General features: G+C 35.2%; 2 protein-coding genes across 3 annotated transcripts; both read right to left on the bottom strand.

Moving 5' to 3' along the window:
- Positions 1–933: 933 nt before the first annotated feature.
- LOC136228831 (OBERON-like protein) lies at positions 934–4,586 on the bottom strand. Of its 2 annotated transcripts, XM_066017311.1 has the most exons (3): positions 4,429–4,586; positions 2,566–3,721; positions 934–1,765 (listed from the first exon to the last, which is right to left on the bottom strand). In XM_066017311.1, the coding sequence occupies exons 2-3, from the start codon at positions 3,701–3,703 to the stop codon at positions 1,143–1,145; spliced, it is 1,761 nt and encodes a 586-aa protein (XP_065873383.1). In that variant the 5' UTR covers positions 3,704–3,721; positions 4,429–4,586; the 3' UTR covers positions 934–1,142. The 2 variants fall into 2 exon arrangements, with proteins under 2 accessions (XP_065873383.1, XP_065873384.1); XM_066017312.1 differs by lacking the exon at positions 4,429–4,586 and having other exon boundaries at positions 2,566–4,384.
- Positions 4,587–17,114: 12,528 nt separating this feature from the next.
- LOC136229920 (heat shock protein 90-6, mitochondrial) lies at positions 17,115–25,378 on the bottom strand. The gene is made up of 20 exons (XM_066018781.1): positions 25,163–25,378; positions 24,345–24,536; positions 24,153–24,226; positions 21,163–21,288; positions 20,985–21,078; positions 20,811–20,894; positions 20,578–20,721; positions 20,373–20,486; positions 20,061–20,120; positions 19,881–19,955; positions 19,684–19,788; positions 19,264–19,404; positions 19,076–19,168; positions 18,893–18,970; positions 18,485–18,739; positions 18,284–18,386; positions 17,955–18,129; positions 17,764–17,869; positions 17,589–17,678; positions 17,115–17,496 (listed from the first exon to the last, which is right to left on the bottom strand). Exons 1-20 carry the CDS (start codon positions 25,271–25,273, stop codon positions 17,284–17,286), a joined length of 2,433 nt encoding a protein of 810 aa, XP_065874853.1. The 5' UTR covers positions 25,274–25,378; the 3' UTR covers positions 17,115–17,283.
- Positions 25,379–26,065: the final 687 nt, after the last annotated feature.

The raw sequence follows: 26,065 nt of genomic DNA, 5'->3' as shown, positions 1-26,065 counted from the left end.
TCCAGATAGCCATGGATGATATGAGAACATCTTCTTACAATGGATTTGTCATCCTTCTCAAGCTCATTGACGCATCACCCGATTCACTTCAAAATGGTGAAATCACTTTCTTGATGCCGACTGACCAGGAACTAGCCAAGGCTGCATTGAGGCCAGACGGTCTTCAAGAACTCGTTCTCAGTCACTCCATCCCAAGTGCCTTGCTCATCAGCCATCTCTTACATTTCCCAAATGGATCTCTTGTTCCCTCCAGTCTTCCCAATAGGATGCTCAGGATCACCAAAAGTAAGAAATCAGGTCTATTCCTCAACAATGCAAGAATTGTAACTCCAAATGTTTGTCTCAACTCTCTGATACGGTGTCATGGAATCAGTACTACCATGACTTTTGATAAGGCTCAATACTCCGCTGGCAACCAGCATCAACATCGCAATCCCCTTCTTCAAAGATTCGTCGGTTCTGCAGACGCTCAAAACAAAGCAAGTTCTTCATCTTCTGTTGAGAATAGAAGCCCTGCACCTCACTAAATTTTACAGTCTTCAATTCAAGTTATGTTTATGTTTGGGAAATAAATGCCATTTGTGTGCTTCACCAGGTTTAGGAGGCATAAACATATTTGTGCAGCACATTCTCACTGCAGAAACCTCGCATGCTATGTTCTTAAAATTGAGGAATTTATCTAACACAACAGTATTAATTCAAAAATTAAGAAAAAATAATACAGCACAGTGCTTGAAATTGATGTTAGTATGCCTTCTCAACACAAAGTGGGAGCAAAAGTACGGGTGAAATAGAAAATGTAAATTTATACATATGAATATGCTACTAGCATTATATTTCTTCACAACCTCATGGAAGGATAATAGTAGCAACTGCAAATGCATGGGAATATCAGTTTGAACATACACATCATATCAAACATAAGCAAGCAGAAACTACAAATGCATAATACATTTTTCTGCAGATAAATAAAAAAATCACTTACAGTTTAGCATCAGCTTTCAAATTCTTAGTGAAGCTGCTGGTTAAAAGTCGAGATCAAAATGAAACCAACTAGCATTTCCTTCACAATTGTTCATAAACAGAGTGACATTCCTAAATCAAATAGTTAATTTAATATATAACAAATCAGAAAGCCTTCTTCAGGGATTTGTCCTGAAATGGTGGCGCTCATTTGGCTGCAATTCAGATTTCGAGGGACCATTGTAGCCATTGAGCAAGTCATGAATTTTAGAATATGCTAACACCTGCGAAGGGTCTGCTCCACCACTGCTTTGTGATGCACGCGAACTCTCCTGCAGCTTGATCTTCTCAAATAGATACTGCTTCTCGGCTTCAGCTTCACTAAGACGAAGCTTGAGGTAACTGCTGGCATATTCTTCCTCTGATTTGTCAGTCTTAGCAAGAGCAATCCTCTGCAGCCTCTCAGCTTCACGTTTTGCCTCGTTGGCTTTCAGCTGGAACATATCAGCCTCTGCCTGCTTAAGCCTAACAATTCTCTCTAGCTCTTCTACTTGTACCTTCTTCTTTTGCCTGTCCAGCTTGAGTTCTGACACTTCCTTGGCCTTTTCCTCCAGTTCTCGATCACAAGCCTCGAGCGACATTCGTGCTTTCTTAAACATTCTCATCTTCTCATCAGCCACCATCTCCATCTTCCTTATGGCCTCTTGTACCACTTCAGCAATTCGGTTACATGCTTCCTGAGGGGCTATCAGTCTTCCACCATCTCCATTTTCCAAACTCTTTGAAGAGTCTACCTCAAGTTCTAACAAGACAATGCATGGAAGATCAAAAGAAATTACTTACTTTCAACTTCAAAGCAACTGATACCTTCTAAATTAATTAACATGTCCAATAATGCAGGTCAAATACAACCATGTTGGTACAAAGCAATATATATAACTTCTTGTAGGACCATAGTTAAAATGCAGCAAAAGCAGACTTTACAGATAGAAAAAGAGAATTATACTTCAGAAAGTGCAGACTGAAAATAAGAATTCTACAAGTTTCCACTAATTCAATCAAAACTACAATACTATCAACCTCATCAAATAACTAGAAGTAAAAGATACAGTGACATTATTAAACTGAAATCATGTCGGCTTTAAGAGATAAAATGAACCAGTCAAAATTGGTCCTCAATCAAAGTGAGATCAACAATTGCATAACAGTGAAGCACAAAAGAAATGTACTGATGTCTTATCTGCATACTGTAATGAAAGACCTACAAAGTCCCTTCTATATAGTAGGACATTCCTCCAATAGTAAAAGAACTTCTTTCAGGTTCTACAACGTAACTCCCAAGTTCAATATACAATGTAGAGCAAAGGAAGAAAAGGAAATAAACAAATAAGAACAGTAGATGAGCAGAATTATTAGGTTGACATGAAACTGTAAGAATATGCCAATATTATGGGAAAGTACATGTGAGAATCCCCATGGATAATTAAATATCGATTGGCAAAAATAATAATAATAAAAAAGAAGAGTATGGCAGTATGCAAACACTAATGTTTCAGCAAGGCCAAAAATATTTCACAGCTCATTGCTCAGTAAAATATATACCTTGGAAAAACATCAGAATTACTCTGCAGGCCGTTGAATCTGCAAGTCCACCCTTCATTTTATCAATAAGTTCATCACATTTCCAAAAAAGTTTCCTGCCTCTAGAGTCTTCACTTCCACGGAAGATTCTGCTCACAAAATCAAGTTCTCTCATTAAAGCCTCTCGGTCCCATGCTGGTGCACAATGTTGGAAAACATCTTTTACCCACCCAAGGAGCTCAGATGTCCGATTGCAAGCACGGCATCTAAAAAGCATTTCAGTCGGGGCCGCTCCATTCTTCACTGAGGGGCCCATGCAAATTTGTCCATCGCGAATAGCACAATCAGTGTGAGTCCAATGAGAACACAGATCACATCCTATCCAACGACAAGTATTGACTTCAAAATCAAACTTGTTACAGATCACACACATGCACAAATTGCAAAAACCATTTCTATTGGTACATATTTCGCAAGTGCAATCATCTGCTGGAAGTTGATTTTGACATGCTATATTTCTGCATCTCTTGAAAACAAAGACCTCAATGAGAGATGTTTGGGAAAGACTTATGCTTGGATGCAAAAATGCTTGAATTCCAGTATTTATTGCAACAAGGATCTCAAGCTGCACTCTATGTGCTCTAATTAATGTCTTAGCTGTCAAATCAGATCTACTCTGAACAAGCTTCTGCAAAATCAAAAATTCCTCTCTATGTTGTGAACCACCATTGCCTTCAAGTATAGCTCGAAATCCATTCTTTAGTGCTTCTAGAAACTCATCAGGCAAGCGATGCATCCTTTCCGAAATAATATCAACCCGCTCTCTAGCTATGTCACGAAGAGATATCTTATCAGCACTAGATACACGTCGAATGACAGACTGTTCAGGGCAATCGTTTTCTGTTTTTCCATTTTCCATCTTCTTTGCCATGACAGCATCAGCAGTAGGCCATGTTTCTCTAGAACTAGCACTCTCAGTAGGGGACTCACGAATATTATCTGAGTTTGATCTGGGTTCCGGGGCATCAGGAGACAAGCGAGGATCTGAGGTAACCAGGGATAGAGATGTTTGTAGTCCTCCTGGCCGGGGTTGCTGACGTGGAGGTAACATTTTTGATGCAGGCTGGTGGTCTATGTTAGAACCAGATGATGTTCCCATCAATCAATGTTGCTCAATCTGCAATTGCCACATATGAACAACAATAATCATTAGTGATCATGATCACCGTAAAGAAATACAGATTCCACCAAATAAAACATTAATTAACAATTTTATACAGATTCCAGTAATGATATCCTCCACCCATCAAGAAGCTAACACTAAAAAAACATTAAAATAAAGGTTGATACTCCTACCAAAAGAGCATAATTGAAATAAAATTCTAAGCTAAGAACCTCAATAAACAAGGAGACCAGATCAACTATCACTAATCTAAAACAAAACAAAAAACCCAGGTTGCAAAACGAAGAAATATCAACAATCGTACAATAGCAGTATCAATTAGATTTTCTTCTTTACGCCAAAAAAAAAAAAAAAATTATAACATCAGAATATTAGAAGTCTTAGTAACAGTCAATCAAAGAGGGAATAGAATTAGCACAAACTAACAGAAGTATCCGTTTGGCAACTAACAAATTGAAAGGCAGGAAGTAAAATTTAATGAACCTAAAGACCTTCTAACCCAAAAAAAAACGTTACTCAAGATCTAAGTAGAATAATTTTTAGCTAAAGTTGATAACATTTATACATAATCTTACTCAGAAACCTAAAACAAGAAAATAAAGTGCAATAATAAAATAGAAAAAGGAAGTAAACAATTTCCTCTAATTTTCAACTGTTTTCCCAGAAACCAAACAAGCAAGAGTAGAGAAAAGAAAGCAGACCTGATGATAACCGAGTAAAGAGATCGAAGAAGAAGAAGAAGAAGAAGAGGTAGAGACAAGGAAAGAAGAAAAGGGGAAAATTTTCAACTTGGGTAAGAGAGAGCAGGAAATTTGACTATTATACCCCTGCGAGTTGAGGGGAACAAGGAGCAGGCGGGTGGACAAAAGAGGAATGTAAAAAGACGGCGGTGTTTTTAATACAATATTTGAAGGATGGATGAAACGACCGGCTGAACCGGTCATTTTCTTGTTGTGGTGGACTGCATAAGCGCGTTGACGTGTCTGTAGTCAGTCCAACAGGTAACCTGTCAAATAGAACGTTGGAGGGTCAGAACTGTGTCGTTTAATTATGGGTGGGCAATTATTAATTAACTTATTGGGCAAATTATCCATTAAAAAAATATTGGGTAAATCATAAGGTACAAAAATAAATTCGGTAGTTTGGATCATTTTTAAAAATAAATTATGTGTTTTAAAAGTTGTTGAATAGGTATTTGATGTATTTTGTTAGTACAGTCTAAATTGATTAACGATATTAGAAAAAACCAAAAGTTAAAAGAAAATGAGTTAATTTTATCTTATATTTATTTATTTTATAAATTAATCTCGTTATTATCTAATTATCACGAACAAACTTCAAAATAAAATTAAAAATTTAAACTCATTGTCTCTCTTTTCTCTTCCTTTTCAATCTCTCTCTTTCAAATCTCTGTGTCCTACCGATTCCCTTTTTTCTCCCCATTGAAATTCTTCCAGATGCATTCCTTTAAATCAAACAAGTAACAAGTATAAGAAGTAAAAGAATAGAAAATAGCAGAAAAAGTCTTCCAGGATAAACAATTCCATTTTTATCTAGGCCGAAGAAGGCAATATGTTGCTGAAGAACACTCATACCATTATGGCCATGGCATAGAGTTCCATTAGGATGTTCTGTATTTGGAGCTTTCAGTGCTCTTGCCATGTCTGCCAACATTTACTCTTTTGGTCCTTCACTTGTTTATATAATTCATTGGTTACTTCACAGATAAAAAAGAAAGTGCAGATATATTTCTTAAAGTTTTTACACCCTGGATTATTAAAAAATCAAACCAATCCAATGATATAATACAATCCAATCTGTTAGCGATATTTTACGAATATGCTAATTTTTAACATTGTCACGTGTGATTAGGGTGCGGATGTGCTAACGTAATTATTTCTCAATTAAAATGGGTTAAGTTTATGGAATTTACGCGCCAAAACTTGAAATCTAAACGAAGCAATTGGTGATGGACGCAATGATTGAAAAAATCCCTATTGGATCTCTAGCGCTGTTATAAAAACTTTGCTAGATAAATTAATTTTATTTAAGCTATTGCGAGTAAATTAAAGACAAGTAAATGAAGGAAATTAAATATTTGAGATTGACACGAGATTTGGTGAAAATTTGGTATTTATTGATATGAATATAGGTTTGATTACATGTATTCAAATTAAAAAAAGAATGAAATTGATTACAATTGAAATATTTTCTATACTAAACATATAGATAAATTAATTGAATTGGGAAAAAATAAATCAATACATAATGAATTAAAATGCAATAAGAATAAATTGAAATTCAATGACAAACTCGGAGCCACAATAGCTATCTCAGTGAGGCATTGAATTCGATGTCGGCTTAAGATCCATGAGCAAGATGGTCGGTTGGTGAGGATGAAATTGATCTAGCACACTTTTAATTTTGGGGCAGATTTGACCTTGACTTTGGAGGGCCATATGAGAGCTTACGCACATGGAATTGAGCAAAGTGAAAGGCTAAAATTAAATTCAGGGAGTCTAAAACGAGTTCATGCAAAAATCTGGGACAAAAACCAGCATTAGGAGCTTCGGGACGTGAAAATGAAAAACGGGACAAATTGTGTGGAAAGCTGGAAATAGAAATTATAAAGAGATTTGGGGTGCAAAGATTAGCTTGTAAATGAAGTTTTTGGATAAGGAATTAGGTAAAATAAAAGGCTAAATTTAACTTCTGGAAGTCATGAACAAATGTTTAGAAGGGATCGAAGACAAAAAAAAAAGATTCTAAGTGGTCGGAATCGGACTTAGAAAATAACTGGGCAGATTATGACAAAAGTTGGAAAAAATAATTTTGAGTGTGATTCTAGCTAATGAATTGATGATTCTAGTCTTAGGAAGGCTAAATTAAATGAAAAAAAAAACTTGAAAATGAGCTATTAAAAATTTGAATTGAAGTTAAAACAAGCTAGGAAATGAAATTAGAACTAATAATTAGAAAGAACAAAAGAAGAATTAAGAACCAAGCATTGGTAGCTTTTGAGGGGAGGTTTTGATGTGTTGAGTGAGTGATTTTTTATGAACGAGATGAGTTTTATTTATAGCATTTTGTGAGGACATTTGAGGTAAATAATTCAACCTAATTTCTTTAATTTTCTCTCAAAAATGTCTCACCATTTGACAAGTGTATAATCTCCATAACTTCCACTAACTATCAGTAACCTCTTCCTAACTTTCATGTCACATCACCCAACTAATTTGTGGTTAGAGATGGGTTAGGGCTAGAAATAGGTGTGAGTAGAAGGTTAGACTTTATGGGTTAGCCTTTAGTGTTGTTTGGTGTGCGTTAGAGAAGTAGGATAAGTCGAACCGAAACAATGTTTGCTGAAAATGCAAGCCACACGGCATGTCGTGTGCTTTGCGCTGAAACATCGACTCGCACTTTGTGGAGGATAAGCACTTTTTGAGCCAGGGACTCTGTCACACCTCGTGCGGTCTAACCTATACGTCATGCGACTTGTCTTCGTGCATGTCTTGTGCTGAAAATAAACTCGCACGTCGTGAAGGTTGATTTTTCTTTTGGGACAGGGACTCGATCACACGCCGTGTGGCTATTCCACACGCCGTGCAAGAGACCGACTGACGCTTTAATAGCCAAAAGGGATGCATCGATGTGCTAATTCAAGCAAAAAAAATAGTCCATCGATGACAACAACATATAAGACAATATAATATATACAACATCTAATTTGAAATTCTCCTTACCTCCCCATCCCAATAGGTGCCAGACGTCTCAAGGGTCTCAAACCATTTCACATCATCTTCGCCACATCTCTCCTATGCTCATCCCTCAATAATCTCATCTCTCTCTTATGCTCCTCCCCTAACACTGTCATTTCTCCCATATGCTCTTCCTTCAGCTCTGCCATTTTTTCCATCAACTCTAGCACAACCTGTTGAAACACCTTCCCACATGATTTTGATTTGACAAAATTATTTAAGTTAATCCCATGATTAAAACAATTAAATTTAAGTGCTTTGATTTAATTGTACTAATGTGTTTGTTCAATGTTGAGTAAGTTAACTAACTAGAACAGGAACTTAAAGTCTATAAAAGAAAGACAGAGCAAAGTCAGCATGAGCAAGTCACACATCAGAGCTGAGTAGAATGCAATTCAGCTTTACGAAAGAAACATCTTCTTCAGGAAAGCTTGAAGGCGAAGCTGCGAAGTCAAGCTGAGCAATATTCAAGTCGCCGCTAAGTCAAGCTGAGTGATAATCAAGTCAGTGTCCAATTATCCGTCAACTTGTGAGACAAAGTCTGACACATTTCAGAAGCCTCGGAAATCCGTTTCAAGGACCTTTTTGAGACGCATGGACCATCTGACGTTTGGCAAGAAGACAAACCTGGCGCTAGAAGACGAACCTGGTGCAAGAAGACGAAACTGGAAATCTGGCTCCTGCTAAAAACATACGACAGGATTGGCCTGCAATTCTGGAAGCTGACCAATCAATGACGAAAGAAGACCGTTTATTCTCAACGGATATGTCTAAATTGAAATCATTGAAGCTTCAGAATTCGCTATAAATGGACAAGTTCATGACTTAGATCATCGCCGCACACATACAAGAGAGAAACAGACAAGAAAAATCTTCACAAAGTCAAAAATCCAAAAGAGAAGCTGTCTGAATAGAAAAAGCAAGTTCTTACACCCAATTCCAATCATTGTGTAAAAGTCTAGAGTGGATTTTATTCATCTAAAGTGTTCTTTATTTTGTGAGAACAATCTTGTATCATTTGTAAAGGTTAGAAGAGTGAAGCTGAGTACTCGATTATAGTACTCAGTGGTAGAGAAAATCTGAATACTCGGTTATAGTATTCAGTGGTAGATAGGATTGGGTAGACGAATAGAGGACGGTACTCTTGCATACTCAGTTGCTATTGTAAACGGTTTGTGCTCTACCTTTAAAGAGCTCAGTAGTGGATTAAAAAAGCCCGGAGGGATTCTGGGGACTGGACGTAGGCGGTGAGGCCGAACCAGGATAAGTCTGCTGAGTAATCTCTAACCCTTTCTCTTGATATATATGTATATGTATGTGTTGCTTGCTTAAATTGCTCAGTAAATAATTTGTACAAGCCGACGTTGAGTAATCAGAGTGCTGAGTTGGAAGTTGACCTAAAGTGTTACTTCCCAACTCACAATTAAAACAGCTTTAGTCAGTATCTGATTATAGCTGTCTCACACCTCACTTAGCCTTGCTGACCTAAAGCTGAGTTAAATCGTCAAACATTTAATTCAGTCAGCATTATAAACCGAAAAAAGTTACATTAGTTCCTAACCCCCCTGGAACTAATCCTACTACGTTACACGGGACCAACACAACCTTCGCCTTCAACTTCAGTATATGACTCCACATCCTTGCCTTTTTCTCTTCTTTAATCTTTGCTTGGGCTTTCTCACTTACATCTTCGTTCTTCTTAAACCTCCTCTCGCTTCTCCTCTCCCCCTCCTCCTCTTCTTCCCCCTCCGACATCATGTTCCTCCTCCTCATCCTCCAGATTCTCCTTATACGTCTCATATAGTCCTAAAGTGACTTATACCATTCGTATACTTTTTCAATTTCATCAACCATAAGTGCAGATTCTGGCCCATCGGCTGACTGAAAAACACAAAACCGATACAACACTAATAAACACAAAACCAATATCGAAAACCATATTACTTACAATAAAAACGTTTGATGCTTCTTTAAATGTTGGATTTTTGAAGTTGTCCATCTACTTAAGCATGGGAGTACGCTATTGTATTTCCGCATATAGAATCTACGATGCGCCTTCCATACCTCGAGTATCCAAACCTGTAAAACAGTTCAATTCAATTCAAATACAACGAAAATCTAAAATTAAGTAAATCATATATATATTTGAAGCATACCTGTAATTCTTGTGCTAGACTAACTAACTGATATGGAACGGCAATATCGATCTTAACCTTACTGAATTTCTCAAAATTCTCCTTCCTGGTCGAACCAATTATGGCCATTTGCATCGTCTTATACGTCTCCTCCCAAGCAAGTACACCCCATGGAAACTCACAAACAATTTCAGAAAGTTAGTTAGGTCGATGATGTTAGGATCAACCGAATGATATGGATCGATAGTGAATAGGAGCCTGTGGATAACATACAACATAGCCATGAAGACCGCATCACCAACTTCTTTATCGCTCCAATTTGTGTTTTCGAAGGTATCATATATGTGTTTGTGTGCTAAGCTTCGACTTCATCCGAAGTACAGATTTCTTAATCTGTTTGCCTTCTTTAACTTACTCATTCTCAACAAAATTTGTGTCGGATCAACAAATCTCAATTTGATGATAAGTCTAAACTCAAAATCACTGAATTTGAGTTCAAATCCTTTGACATTGAACCACATCTCTCTATGTTTTGGATTTGGTGGAGCAATCTCTCTACTATTAACCCCATGGCATAAAGGAATGGATAATGTGCACACCTCCATATCTGCTAAATGCACAAAAGCAGATTTCCTAAACATCAACATTTGATCTTTAGTTAATTTACTCTTCATTATCTTCATCACATCACAATCATCCCTCACTGTTATTAATGCTTTTGTATTCAAGCTAAAAATATGCTTGAATTTTATGCCATTCACACTATCATCAATCGCTACTTTCTTCCTCTTCTTTGAATCCTTCTTAAAATCATCAACCTTCACAAAACTGTAGCTCATTTTAAGGAAATAATTAAAGAAAATCACTTTGCAGATGTATAAGATACTTTGCACAGTGAAGTAAATCATGTGCATTTTCCTCCGCAGTTGAGTGAAACTGCGAAGCCGAGTAAAATAGTGAATCCACAATTCACTCAATAGCTTCGCGGTTTAACTCAACCGCGAAGGGTAAAACTGCTGCACAGATATGAGTTTGCTTTGCGATTTGCGATAACCGCGGTGATTTTGCTTCGCAGTTTGCGACAACCGCGGAGTAGTTTTCTAAGCACACAACACTACAAACTATAATATATGCCTATTTCTAAGTTCCATTTTGCAACATATACTTAAAAAAGAATGAAAAAACATAACTAAACCAAAATCACAGTAAAAGATAAAATGAAACAACAAAAACCTAAACACTCTCAAATCGTAGAAACAAAGTTAGATACTTACCTTCATTCCGCTTTTTACCATTGAAATCACCAATAAACACTTTGAAATCATAGAAACACTTCGAATTCGCGCAAAGAACGGTAAGACTTCGAGTTCGCAGAAAGAAAAGAAAGAAGAAAGAGGAAGAAAAAGTTAAGTTGTTATATATATATGAAGAGATTTTGCGAAAGTTCTAATTGAAATAATCTAGATGTGTAATGGGTTGTGCAATGGGTCTAAATATGTAAATAGACTTTCAAATTGGACTACTTTTGTAATTTACCCCTTAAAATATCATTTAATTTTTAAAAAAATTCATTTTGAGGTCGTTTCCGATCAAATTTAGCAAAATAAAACCAAAATGACTAACGAAGCCAACTACATTATTTGTTTTGTAACAAAAAAATTCATAGGTACTAATATGTAAAAACATAAAATCACGGCAAATTTTATTTGAAATTAACTTTATATGGTAAGTATTCAAAACACCAATTATGAATTTTTTTGTAAACAAAAGAAACAAATTAAGTAAATAGTGAGTAATAATGGGCCTAATCGGTCGATATCTTTTATTACTACAAGGAACCACGTACTTATGGAAATTCCTTAATAAGTTTTTGGCACCAATTTGAGCGAACAGAGGGAACAACAGTGTTTATTACCATTATTTTACTTAGCACCCATTTATTTTACATTTTTTGCTTTGTTATTTTTCATATTCATTGGTCGAGTATATACTTGAGCCTACAGAGACACTTGAGCCACTAATTACAGAAATTAAAATGTTTATTCCACATACCAAAAATCAACAATTAGAAAATTAAAATGGAAGACCCACAAAAATTCGTATGTGATTTCACGTTTTTGCAGATGAGTATCTGTGGTTTTTTTTACAAAACAAACCTTGTGGTTGACATCGTTAACCATTTTGGTTGGCTTTGACAAATTTGGCCGATAGCAACTTCAAAAAAAAAAAAAAAAAAAAATTAAAGTTATTTAGGTACATATTTATTATGGAACCACATTTTTTATTTTTCAAAATCATCATTTTAGAGTTTTCTCTCTCTCAACGTTAACTTTCTCTCTTCTCTCTCTTCAAAAAAACAACACCTAAATAACCTCAAATCTAAAAAGTTGAAGAATTTAAAGTTACTTAATATATCATTTAATTCTTCAAAATTTTCATTTTGATATTGTTATCGGCTAAATTTGGTAAAATCAAACCAAAATGTCTAACGATATCAACCACAAGATTTGTTTTGTAACAAAAAAACGAGTGAAACCAGATGGATTTTATTTGAAACTAACCCTATTCATATTTTATATCTATTATATTTATATATTTTGAAACTAAAGATTTTTTTAATTGTGTTGGCCCAAAATAAATAAATTTTATTTTCATGTATATAGAAAGCTTATATTTAATTTTAGAGTATAGTTTCCATTTTTCTAAATAAAAGAAATAAAAATGATGAAAAATATGAAAAATTAAAATAATAAATATATATAAAAACTAACCTCTAGCTCGGCGAGCTAGAGGTCGGTCCTCGCCCGGAGCCCGTTTTCGGTCACCGACTTTTCCAAACGCACCCGGACACAACCACGAGCTAACCTACGAAGCCTAGCCCATCCTCACACCTAGGCCCAAGCCTTAAAAGTCTCTCTTACCACAAGGTAGTGGGGTGATGTGGCATGGAAGTTAGTGGTGGTTTGTGGAGGTTGAGGAAGTTAGTGAGGTGGCAAGTTAGTGGTCAAAATTAGAGAGAAAAATAAGGGTTAGTTGGTGATTAATTACTCAAATTGTCCTCTCAAAATGCTATAAATAGACCCTCCATTCTTCATAATTATTCACTCATTCAACACACAAAACCCTCTCTCAAAACTCCAATGCCTAATTCCTAGTTTTTGTTCTTTGTTCTTCAAGTTCTTAGTTCTCCTTTCCTTTTTTCTAGCTCTTTTAGTGTGCTTTAGCTTTAATTCAAGCCTCTTTTCAAGTTTTTTAATTCAATTTAGTATTCCTAAGCCTTTAGTTTACTCAATTCCTTAGCTAGAATTATTTTCCAAATTAATTTTCCAGATTCGTCCAATTATTTTCAAAGCCCAATTTCGTCCATTTAAAGTCATTTTTTTCTTTCAATCTCTTCAACAAAGTTGTTCCTGACGTCTTGAGGTTCAATCTAGTATATTTATTTTCTCAATTCCGTGCTCAAAAACTATAGTTACAAGCTAATCTTTACAGCCCAAATTCTTGTAGATATTCTGTTTCCAGAATTTCCCAGATTCGACCAGTTATTTTCAACTCCCAATTTCGTCTATTTAGAGTCCGTTTTAGCCTTCGGTTCCCTATAGAAGTTTGTTCCTCACTTTCTGAAATTAAGTTTAGCCTACTTACTCGTCCAATTCCGTGTTCTTAAGTACTCAATTAAGTCCATCAATTCAAGGGTTAAATATGCCCCATTTGCCTACCACACGTTTTGATATTGCCAAGATCGTATACCATACGGGGCCAACTGACTGTGGTGCATCCGAGGATTTCAAGCCGACATCAAAGTTCAACGTCCAGCCGAGATAGCTATTGTGGCTCCGAGTTTGTCGTTGAATTTCAACTTTATTTTAATTGCATTTCAATTCCTTGTATTGATTTGTTTTTTCCAATTCAATTGATTGTCTATATGTTTAGTATAGAAATCTTTCAATTGTAATTCATTTTCAGTTTCATGCTTTTTGAACATATGTATTCAAACCTTGATCAAATCAATAAAATACCAATTTTTTCACTAAATCTCGTGTCAATTTCACACCTTTAATTTCTTTATTTTACCCGTCTTCAATTTATACGCTTAGCTTAAATCAAAATAATTAAACTAGCAAAGTTTTTATAACGGCGCTAGAGACCTAAGATGGACTTTTTCAATTCTTGCGTCCCTCGTCAATCGCTTCGATTAGAATTCATGTTTTCGGCGCATAATTTCACAAACTTAACCGTCTTTAATAATTGAGAAATAATTTCTCTGACACGCCCGCACCCTAACCACATGTGACAAGGTTGAAATTAGCATATTTCGAAAATATCGCTAACAAATTGTTTCAAGTGTTTGCAAGGATATAACTCTATCTTAATGGATATTACATGAACGAGACACTGGATTTGGTTAGGAGACTAGAAAATTCAATTAGTGAGATAAAATTCTAAAATATATTAAACAAATTGTTCGTTCAAAATAAATAAATTTTATTTTTATGTATATAGAAAGCTTGGGTTTAATTTTAGGATATAGTTTATATTTTTTCAAAAAAAATAACAATTATTAATGGAAAATAAAAATAAATATATATATGTAAACTAACCTCCATCTCGACGAGCTGGAAGTCAGCACGACAAACGAGAGATCAGTCCTCGTTCGGAGCCCGTTTCGGTCCACCCGACTTCTCCAAACGCACCCGAACACAACCACGAGCTAACCTACAAAGCCTAGCCCATCCCCACATCTAGGCCCAAGCCTTAAAATTCTCTCTAACCACAAGGTAGTGGGGTGAGGTGGCATGGAAGTTAGTGGTAGTTGGTGGAAGTTGAGGTAGTTGGTGATGTGGCAAGTTAGTGGGCAAAGTTAGAGAGAAAAATAAAGGTTAGTTGATAATTAATTACCAAAATGCCATTCCAAAAAACTATAAATAGACTCTCTCACTCTCATAAAAAAATCACTCACTCAACACAACAAAAACCCCTTCCTAAAGGTTCTTTCCAATGCTCTCTTTTTAAGTTCTTAGTTCTTAAGTTCTTTGTTTTTGTTCTTCAAGTTCTTAGTTTTAATTCCTTCTTTTAGCTTCCTTTAGCTTTAATCCAAGTTCCAATAGCCTCTTTCCAAGTTTTTCAATTCAATTTAGCATTCCTAAGCCTTTAATTTGCTCAATCATTAGCTAGAATTCTGTTTCCAAATTAATTTTCCAGATTCGTCCAAGTATTTTCAAAGCTCGATTTCGTCCATTTAAATTCATTTTTTGCTTTCGATCCCTTCAACAAAGTTGTTCCTGACATCTTGAATTTCAATCTAGTATATTTATTTTCCCAATTCCGTGCTCAGAAACTACAGTTACAAGCAAATCTTTACAGTCCAAATTCTTTTAGCTAGTCTGTTCCCAGAATTTTCCAGATTCGTCCACTTGTTTTCAAAACTCAATTTCGTCCATTTAGAGTCTGTTTTAGCCTTCGATCCCTTATAGAAGTTTGTTTCTGACCTCCTGAAGTTAAATTTAGCCTATTTACTCGTCCAATTCCGTGTTCTTAAGCACTCAAACGAGCCCACCGAAGTCAAAGGTCAAATCTGCCACATTTGCCTACCACACGTTTTGACATTGCCAAGATCGTATACCATACGGGCCCGACCGACCGCATTGCTCCAAGAACTTCAAGCCGACATCAAAATTCAACGTCCAGCCGAGATAGCTATTGTGGCTCCGAGTTTGTCGTTGAATTTCAATTTCATTTTAATTGCATTTCAATTCTTTGTATTGATTTGTCTTTTCCCAATTCAATTGATTGTCTATATGTTTAGTATAGAAAATTTTCAATTGTAATTCATTATCCAATTTCATGCTTGTTGAACATATGTATTCAAACCTTGACCAAATCAATAAAATACCAATTTTTTCACCAAATCTCGTGTCAATTTCGCACATTTAATTTCTTTATTTTACCCGTCTTCAATTCATATGCTTAGCTTAAATAAAAATTAATCTAGCAAGGTTTTTATAACGGCGCTAGAGACCCAAGAGGGACTTTTTCAATCCTTGCGTCACTCGCCAATCGTTTCGATTAGAATTCATGTTTTTGGCGCACAATTTCACAAACGTAACCGTTTTTCATATTTGAGAAATAATTTCTCTGGCACGCCCGCACCCTAATCACACGTGACAAGGTTGAAATTAGCATATTTCGAAAATATCGCTAACACAAATATAGTAAATTATAATTTCTATAATTATCGAAAAGAAAATCTGGATTCTATCTTATGTAATTCAATTTGCAAGTGATAGATAGCACGACTTGCTTAACCACCATGTTCTTTATCACTTAATTTCAGTAACAATCAGTTCAGTTCAGTTCAATTCAGTTCAGTTCAACATTCAGTTTCAGCATCCAGTTTCAGTATTCAGTAATTTATCATTATATACTATATTATAATTATTTATATATAATTTATTATAATTATTTATCTATAATTTATCATTATTATTATTATTATTTATAGTTTATCATTATCTATAAATTAGATAAAAGTCAAGAAATGATAGTTTATTAAAGTATATATCGTTTAATAAAAAAATTAAAACTAAAGTATGCATCCATATTTAAAAATTAGAAATTGCATCCATATTATGAATTATTTCTCAAATTTACCGAATTTATCAATGTTAGGGATAAAATTGCACCATTTTAGACGTTAGAGGTAAAATTACTCCTGACCCAATGTTATTTTTGCACTTTAACCCTTAATTAAAATAAAAAATTAAGAGTTTGTATTCATAGGAAGATTTGTATTTAATTTCATAGGCTTTAAATTATATGTAAATTTATGTTTATGTAATTTGTATTTTTAATTTAAATTAGACTCATTTTTATTTAATTTCATAGGCTTTTATCGAGCCAAGATTTTATCAACCCGGACTTTTATTTGATATTCAATTTAATTTTATCTTTAATAATATATTTATTTATTATTGATATTATTAAATTTATTAGAACCATTATTATTATTATTATAAGTTCATTAATGTCCAATATTATCATGAAAATTATTTTAAAACCTAATATCATCATCATTGTTAAGTTTGGTAGCATTCAGTTAAATTCGATAGCATTCAGTTAAATTCAGTAGCATTCAGTTCAGTTTTTTTCAGCGATAAAAAACAAAGCCTAAATATAACAAGCTATTGACTTTAAAATAAAAGTATACTTACAATTTCTATAATTATCCCTTATCTCATTTTCTCTGCTTCCACTGCCATATATAATATAGTTATTTCCACTACTATATAATATCTATACTATGTATAGATATTGATCAAACTAATTTATTTTCAATACATCTATTTTGAAACTGGGCGAGCCTTGGCACAACGGTAAACGTTGTTGTCATGTGACTAAGAGGTCACGGGTTCAAGTCTTAGGAAAATGTTGCTTTTCCAAAGCAGGGGTTTCCTGTTCTTGTAACCAAACACCTCAAACTCTAGCTAATTCCGCTTGGGAAAAACATGAAAAGTTCATTACTCCAAAATTTGTTTTAATCATTTATATATGAAATGAAGCAGCCTCAAAAGCTCAGTTCTACAATCAATTTATCACTATGCCCTAAAACTTTCCCTAAATTTTGTGCACGGAAACAACGAAATGGTTGGTGCTACTGCCATCTTCACTTGTTACTAGTACTTGATTCAACAGGCTCAACTATCTCAGCTTCCATTGGTTGTTCATAGTGCTGTTGAGAAGCAACTGGATCAACTATTTCAGCTTCCATTGGTTGTTGAGAAGCATAGTTCATCTCTGCAGGAGCTCCCCATTTTCCACCAATTGCCATCCCCATCATCTCATATATCTTGCCTCCTAGCTCTGCTGGATTATCAGGCTGCCACAATCACATATTTATAAATTATGAGTCACAATACAACAAACCGCCTTAATTTCATATTCTTTATAAAAATGGTACAATAAACTTACAGTAAATCCACTGGATACCAAAGCAGCATCATAAAGAAGATCTATAGCTTTCAGAGCATCTTGATCATCTGGGTTACTCCTGCATGCCTCCTGTAAGCAATCTCCAAACCATCAGGTCTGAATAACAGTTTCTGTACATATGTGAGGGGGGGAAAAGAGGTAACAAGATCCTTACGTTTAAGTTCTTTATAATAGCATGATCAGGATTAATCTCAAACACCCTTCTGCCTCTCATGAATTCAAGGCTTGTCGTGTCACCAACTGTTTGAGACTTCATTAGCCTAGAAATTTTATTTAGGTCAAACATTGATGTGAAAATGATTTGCTAATTCAATGATACATGTAATCAACAAGAGACGCCTGTACCTTTCCATATTGGCAGACCAACCAAATTTCCCAGATGCAAGAACACAAGGTGAGGAGCTCAAGCGGTTTGAGATTTGTACGCTGGCAACTCTGTCACCTAGACGCTTCTTAATCCAGTCACAGGTTTGGCCAAACTCCTGCTTCACCACCTTCTCTTTCTCCTCATTCTTATCACCTGAAAAATTGAGCATATAAATGAAATTGTCCTGAATGGAAATATAGCAACCTCACGAAGCAAACAAGGTCAATACTTCAATTGAGAAAAATAGGCAATTTAATATATGAGGAAAGCGAAGCATAGCAATTAATTCAAACAAATCTCAACCAACCCAAATCCAGGTCTTCCTTGCTAATATCAATAAAATTCTTCTCCTTGTATGCTTTCAGGTTTTGGATGGCAACCTCATCAATGGGGTCGACTAAGAACAGCACCTACAAAAGTAATACCAGAGAGCATCATGACCAATGAGAGCGTCACACGACATAAACAGATACAAGTTCTATGATTCTCCAATAAGACATTAACATACTTCAAGATCCTTCTCAATAAGTCTCTCCAAGAAAGGTGTATTTCTGGCACTGGTCACGCTGTCGGAAGCAATGTAATAAATATCCTTCTGATCAGGTTTCATGTCGTCGACATACTCATCCAAACTGATCATCACCTCTTCACTCTTTGAAGAGAAGAATCTAAGGAGTGGTGCAATACGCTTGTGGTTTTCACGGTCCTCAATGCAACCCAATTTCAAGTACTTTCCATAGTTATCCCAGAACTTCTCATAATCCTACAACAACAAAAGGACAATATATTATTTAAAAAGAAGACAACAAGAAGACAGAACTTCCAATCATAAACATTTAAAGAGTGGGAATGGAGATATCTAGTTTATAACTATATAGACGAGATTGAGAGAGTCGCTTAAAAGAAGAGGACATACTTCTCTATTCTCACTCATGGATATCCCCAAAATCATGTCAAAGGCCTTTCGAACCAAGCGTTTACGCATGATCCGTACCTGTAAGCACACACAGTAAAACCAGAAAGATATAATTTGTTAGTAAATAATAATTGCTACATCTCATAAGCATTTAGAAAACATATTCACACTGGATATACGTACAATGCGACTTTCTTGAAGAATCTCACGTGAAACATTGAGAGGGAGATCGTTTGAGTCGACCACACCTTTCACAAAACTTAGATATCGGGGGAACTAATAAAGCAACAACAATAAGAATCAGTATGAGTACATCAGTCTTAAATATCTTGGGCACGGATGGGGGTGATGGAGGATCTCAATCTACTTACCAGCTCTCCATCAAAATCATCTGAAATAAATACTCTTTTGACATACAGCCTGATATTTTTTGTCTTGGGATTAACTATGTCATCCTTTCCAGAGGGAGGTACAGATGGCACATAGAGAACAGACCTGAACTCAACCTCACCCTGCAATAACAACCAGTGATGGCGCAGTTAGTTAGAAATATATAGCAGGTGATATGTGAGAATGGATACAAGACATTAATGTCGAACATTGTTCATCAGATATGTAAGAAGGGCATTCGATATACTTTTCCCTGGTTACAAGTTATTCAACTTTTTATGGTTTTTACTGTAAGAAAACTATTGCCCTTCTATGAGCAAGAAGCAAGTTGAGACCCTACATAATGAAGAGACGGAAACCTGCACACACTATCACGCATACAGAACTACAAATTATTTTACCTCTGTTGTAAAATGTGAGGAAGCTAATGGCTCCAAGTATTCGTTGAATGTTTGTTTGTAAAATTCATTGTATTCCTCTGTAGATACTTCCTTGGGATTGCGGAGCTGCACATAACACAGGACTAATGTCAGGCTTTTCTACGAGAATAATATCTATGTAACACAATCCATCAAAATATGTAAATCATTTCACTCACCCATAATGGTTGAGTGTCATTAGTGAGTTCCCAGTCCCAGTACCTCTCAACTACAGTTTTTGTTTTCTTCTTCTTCTGTTACAATGGAGGAATGACAACATTATCAGAACAAAGCAAGAAAATTTATGTTGGGGAGAATCATTCAAAATACACAAGCATGTTTGCTTAATACAATAATACCTCAACATTATCATCTTGTTCACCTTGCTTGGCTTCATTTGGCTCCTCATCAACCTCAACCTACAACAAAGCAAGATACAATAGATGATTCCAAACATAATACTAGTTATTACTGCTAAAGTTACTGCTACAATGAGATGGTGATCACTTAAAAAGATTTGACAAATTCAGAAATCAGATGACTATTTTTTGCATATAGAAGGGCGACTTGGCAGAGTCATGGACATTGGTCTGTACAAACGTCAGCCTCTATGAAATGTATTATGCCAGAACGCATAGGATTTAGCCTTTTATTCTCATAACAAAAGATACCTCTTTAGTAAATCCTTTTTCTTGCCAGGTATATATAGGGAACGAAACAAACTGTGAGTAGTTTTTCACAAGCTTCTGAACCCGCTCTGGGTCTGCAAAGCCTTTGTCATCACGCTGAAAAAAAGGCAAAACAATGAACGAAGGTAAGCTTGACATTAAATGGGTTAACAGCGACAACATGCCACTTCATATAAAGAAACTAGACCTTAAGATACAATGTAAGGCGAGTTCCTCTTGGAATGAGCTTCTCTGGATCTGTCTCTTCTCGAACAATATAGGAGCTAGCATTGGCCTCTCCTTCCCATACATATTGCTTATCTGATTTTGGGCTTTTTGTGGAGACAACCACCTTAACATAAAAAGATAATCAGCCCAAAGGCACAGGAAATTGCTAAATTCAAGGTTAAAGAATCATTCATATTTTCAGTTCAAACATACCCGATCTGAAACCAGAAAAGCTGAATAAAAGCCCACACCAAATTGACCGATCAAATTGTTGTCAGTACCAGCATCCTTGCTATCCTATTGAAGAGCATAGAACCTCCAAGTTCATTAAATAACCCAAACAAAAAGACCTGAACCAACAAGATAACAGTTAAAGATGTTTTTGACCTTCAACGCCTTCAAAAATTTAGCAGTTCCACTTTGCGCAATTGTTCCAAGACAGTCAATTAGTTCCTGACGAGTCATACCAATGCCAGTATCACTGCAAGAGTGGACAGTGGATTGATATCACTGAATGTGAAGAAAGGTCATGACCAATAATCAATAAAAGTTCGGTAAGCCTTACGTAATGGTCACAATCCCATTATCCTTGTCAGTTTGAATACGGATGTCAAGGTCTGCAGCGTCCTTCAAAAGCTGAGGTTCAGTTACACCAAGAAATCGCAGTTTGTCCAAGGCATCACTTGCATTGCTGTGAATGTAAGAAAAAAAAAATGAAGCTTACATGCTAGAGATATTGACACAATATACTCTGACAAAGAAATAAAAAGGAATGTTATGATTCCGGTTTTATGGAGCCTGAAGTTCAACAGTGAAACTAACATTAACTAATTGCTAAAACCAAGTAAAAATGACAATCATATTAAATGCAGTTTCCATGAAAAGTAAAATTTCATGACAAACATAAAAAGCAAAGGTCAAAAGGTAAAGTGTGTCTTCAGATTGCACATTAATATCCCTTTGATCAGACTGCAGGTAACAACATCCAAAGTTTTGGGCTATGTTTGTTAAGAGGGATTGAAGGGGGGAAGGGGAGGTGGGCACAAATTCCAAATAATGTGCATAGACTAAGGCCATGTTCTTTATCACTTAATTTCAGTAACAATCAGTTCAGTTCAATTCAGTTTCAGCATCCAATTTCAGCATCCAGTTTCAGAATCCAGTTTCAGAATCCAGTTTCAGAATCCAGTTTCAGTATTCAGTAATTTATCATTATTTATTATATTATAATTATTTATATATAATTTATTATAATTATTGTTATTATTTATCTATAATTTATCATTATTTATTATTATTATTATTTATAGTTTATCATTACTATAAAAAAAAAAGGGCGGCCCGGTCGCATTACGCGTCCCCGCTGAGCGAGGGTCCGGGGAGGGGTCCCACCACAAGGGTGTATTGGGGGCAAGCCTTCCCTTGCCAATTTAATTGGCAAGAGGCCGCTCCTAAGACTCGAACCCGTGACCTCTGGTCACACGACAACAACGTTTTACCGTTGCCAATTTATCATTACTATAAATTAGATAAAAGTCAAGAAATGATAGTTTATTAAAGTATATATGGTTTTAATGAAAAAAAATAAAACTAAAGTATGCATCCATATTTAAAAATTAGGAATTGCATCCATACTATGAATTATTTCTCAAATTTATTCAATTTATCAATGTTAGGGATAAAATTCCACCATTTTAGACGTTAGAGGTAAAATTACTCCTGACCCAAAGGAGTTATTTTTGCACTTTAACCCTTAATTAAAATAAAAAGTTATGAGTTTGTATTCATATGAAGATTTGTATTTAATTTCATAGGCTTTAAATTATATATAAATTTGTGTTTGTATGTAATTTGTATTTTTAATTTAAATTAGACTTATTTTTATTTAATTTCATAGGCTTTTATCGAGCCAAGATTTTATCAACCCGGGCTTTTATTTGATATTCAATTTAGTTTTATCTTTAATAATATATTTATTATTGATATTATTAAATTTATTAGAACCATTATTATTATTATAAGTTCATTAATGTCCAATATTATCATGAAAATTATTTTAAAGTCTAATATCATCATTATTGTTAAGTTCGGTTAAGTTCGGTAGCATTCAGTTAAGTTCGGTAGCATTCAGTTAAGTTCGGTAGCATTCAGTTAAGTTCGGTAGCATTCAGTTAAGTTCAGTATTAAGTAGTATTCAGTTAAATTCAGTTCAGTATTCAGTAGTATTCAGTTCAGTTCAGTTCAATTCAGTTCAGTTTTTTTCAGCTATAAAGAACAGAGCTAATGTAATCTAGATACATGATTTGGAATTTGTGCCCACCTCCCCTGCCCTCTCCTTCCTCCAATCCCCTTCACCAAACATAGCCTTAATTAATCCAGCCAAAACAGCAGAAAACAAGAATTTGAACCCAATAGAGCAGCATATAATGCAAAAACCCACAGGTTTAGCAAACTAATACCGAAAATACTTCATGTGAAATGCAAGATGTTTACATTCAGGAAACAGCACAGAATTAGAATTTAGCAGCTTTGAAATGCAAAAGATATTAAGGTAAACAATACAAAATTGATGCTAATCATTGAGGTTGTAAACATAGTTGTTAAAGGCATGCCTTACACAAGGCTCAGGCACGCGCCTTAGTGCTCCCTGCGCCTTTAACAACTATGGTTGTAAAAAACGTTAGGCGCTAATCGAGCTGACAAGGCCCTTGAGGATTGGTCGGAGATTAATCAGATTTGTATTTTTGTATTTTTTATTTGTAATTAAACAAATTATTATATAAATGCAAATGTATTATATTATCTAAAAATAATAATATAAAGTGATTTAATATAGAAAACATGTATATTTGTAACATTATCCTTAAAAATGAGTCAAAAACAACATTTCAACAACAATATCATTGAAACAACTTAAATTCATAATTAAACTATGAAACAATGTTTTTAGTCTTAAACCATATCATGCAAACAAGTAGAGAATGAAACTATAACAAATATCCGAAAATAATAAACACAATTCACCAACCATGTGACAAAGTTCAAAAGTAAATTATAACAAAGCAAAAAAATATCAAAATAATAATGAACAAATACTTTTTTGTCGCCTAGGCGTCAAAAAACGCCCAAAGGGCCTAGGCGTCAAAAAACGCCCAAAGGGCCTAGGCGTCAAAAAACGCCCAAAGGGCCTAGGCAGGAAAAATCAGATCGGATTCTCAATCTTGAGGGCTTAGGCAGTCAAAGCAGCCTTTTTCTTGAACACTACTCTCAATGAGATGGTTTGAGCAATAACATCTCATGCGCATATATCTACTAAAATTTCTTAAGTGAAGTCCGAAAACTGTGATATAATGGGATGAGATTTATCTACTATTCTTGAAATTAATTGATCTCACAATTTTCAGCCCTATTCCCATTAAAGCAGTTATGAAAAGTGAAACTCTAATTCACGAATCAGAAATCACCAAGTGCCATCAACATTAAGCGACTAGTCACCAATCATTCATAAGTAAAACAATGATATATGAATTAAAGAAGAGAAATGCCAGAACACACCTGATGAGCTCCCGAAGAAACACCTCTTTGTTGCTGTATAAACTATTAACAATAAGGTCCATAAGGCGACTAACCTGCCAATGATACAAAAAAAAAAAAATAAAAAATAAAAAAAAAAAAAAAAGTAGCAAATTAGAATCATTTTGTTCATCCAAATATAAAGTAATTAACCCTACTCCAAAATCATCATACCTCAGCTTGATATTCATACTTTTCGCCCACTGGCGGCAGAGGAGATGATGCATCAGATTCTGCTGCAGTGGACTCAAAACGGCTTTGCAGAAACAAATCATTCTTCAAATTTAACTGACGTGGAGGACAATGTATAATTTTACCAGTGCTCAACACTGAGTACCATCTGACTTTGCTATCATTGTCCACAACCTGCTCAATTGCAATTCAAAGTCAACATAAACATAGCAATATAGCTTAAAGACCTAGCATGATAATTGAATAAATTTATTGTAAGTGTACCCAACAATATCTTCAACAGGAAGATGCCTTTTAGTTGTGCAACATATAGGAAGTTTCATAAATAAAAGAAAACTAAAGTCTACAAAACCCGTATAAGGAAACCAACTGCAAATCGTTACAAGTAATAGAATGTTAACCTCATCCACTCCATTGCGGGTGAGGTTAACAAAAAATGTTGATTACTGGAACTGCATAAACAAGCTTGAGCTCAGTAAACGAAAAACAGAAAAAACATTTAGTAAAAGCCGTTACCCAAAACATACAGTTTTGATACATGATTATTTGAAGTACAGAGAAGAATCATTTACTTAGAAAATGCCAATTTAGTTACCATGAATACGTGGGGGGAAATAGAAAAAGAGCAGATCATGACAATTACGAACTTCATTTGATTCCCATAATTTCAAATCATCAACATTAGTTTAAAAATAAAAAATAAAAGAATCAAAAGAATACGAATACTCAGGCCTTTAGAACAAAGATGAAAAGACATAGAGAAGCAAGAAATGAAACGCAAAAAGGAAAGAATAGAGTACTGAATCGGCCGGGTGAAGGGAGCTGGAGATAGGGACTGCTGCTGCGCTCCTGCAACGTGAGCCAGAATTGCGGAAGACAGTAGAAACTGAGCGCCTTGATAGCCTGTGCATGATTGGAAAAAAAGAAAAGCCTTGATAACCCGAAGCAGACAAGAGAAAGTGGAAGAAGAGAGATGAACTCTGTGAGTGGGAAAGCGAGTTGATTGGAACAAGGGTTTAGAGTAGGGTTTTTGATATAGGGGTTTGTGAAGCTTCTGGAAATGAACCAATATTGCTCGGTCAAACGATTTTTTCCTGCAGCCCAGCCCAGCCCAACGCTTGCAATTTAGTTTTCTATCGTTCTTTTCTTTTTTCTTAAAGAAGTTCAGAAAATTTTATTAATTCACAAATGATACATAAGAGCAGTAATAGAAGCCAGCTCAAAACGTCAAACTATAGACCTACCTAGCCATAGATAGCGCAACACTACCGCATGAGCTACCTTGTTGACTGTCCTTTTAAAAAAAAACTTGACAGAGATATCAAAACATTGAGCAACAAAACGATGACAATAGGAAATAACCAAACTCTAATAGAAATCATACTATGCTTCATTGCTTTTGTGACCCGGATGCTGAAGCTTCGGACGCCGTGGGGGAGGGGGATAACTCGGTTAGGCCTATTTTATAGGAGCATTGATCGGTGCAAAGTCATGCTCCAGTTGATCTTGTGGTCTTTTGTGATCTCCGTCTCCGTGAAAATGCTACTCCCGATGATTATTCAGACCCAAATTGTCCTTCAGAGCTCGTGTTTGTCCCATTTGACAAAATCTTTGGTCCGTCACATAAGATCCAGAAAAGTCTTGGGCCGTTGTGTATGATATATTTGGACATGTCTTTCCTCGACAGTTTGCTTCCATTGCGT

The sequence above is a fragment of the Euphorbia lathyris genome, chromosome 5 (assembly GCF_963576675.1).
Source record: "Euphorbia lathyris chromosome 5, ddEupLath1.1, whole genome shotgun sequence".
NCBI classification, from domain to species: domain Eukaryota; kingdom Viridiplantae; phylum Streptophyta; class Magnoliopsida; order Malpighiales; family Euphorbiaceae; genus Euphorbia; species Euphorbia lathyris.
The sequence above is the reverse complement of the archived record's forward strand: the minus strand, read 5'-3'. Positions and strand labels throughout refer to the sequence as shown.

What these genes read in the sequence shown, in the direction of transcription:
- LOC136228831 (XM_066017311.1), bottom strand. Translation starts at nt 3,703, where the DNA reads ATGGGAACATCATCTGGTTCTAACATAGACCACCAGCCTGCATCAAAA. An exon ending in AATTCTGATGTTTTTCCAAG is followed by an intron (nt 1,766 to 2,565) that starts GTATATATTTTA and finishes TTGTCTTGTTAG; the next exon opens with AACTTGAGGTAGACTCTTCA.
- LOC136229920 (XM_066018781.1), bottom strand. Translation starts at nt 25,273, where the DNA reads ATGCACAGGCTATCAAGGCGCTCAGTTTCTACTGTCTTCCGCAATTCT. An exon ending in ATGACACTCAACCATTATGG is followed by an intron (nt 19,789 to 19,880) that starts GTGAGTGAAATG and finishes TGTTATGTGCAG; the next exon opens with CTCCGCAATCCCAAGGAAGT. An exon ending in CAAGGAAGACCTGGATTTGG is followed by an intron (nt 18,130 to 18,283) that starts GTTGGTTGAGAT and finishes TCAATTTTTCAG; the next exon opens with GTGATAAGAATGAGGAGAAA.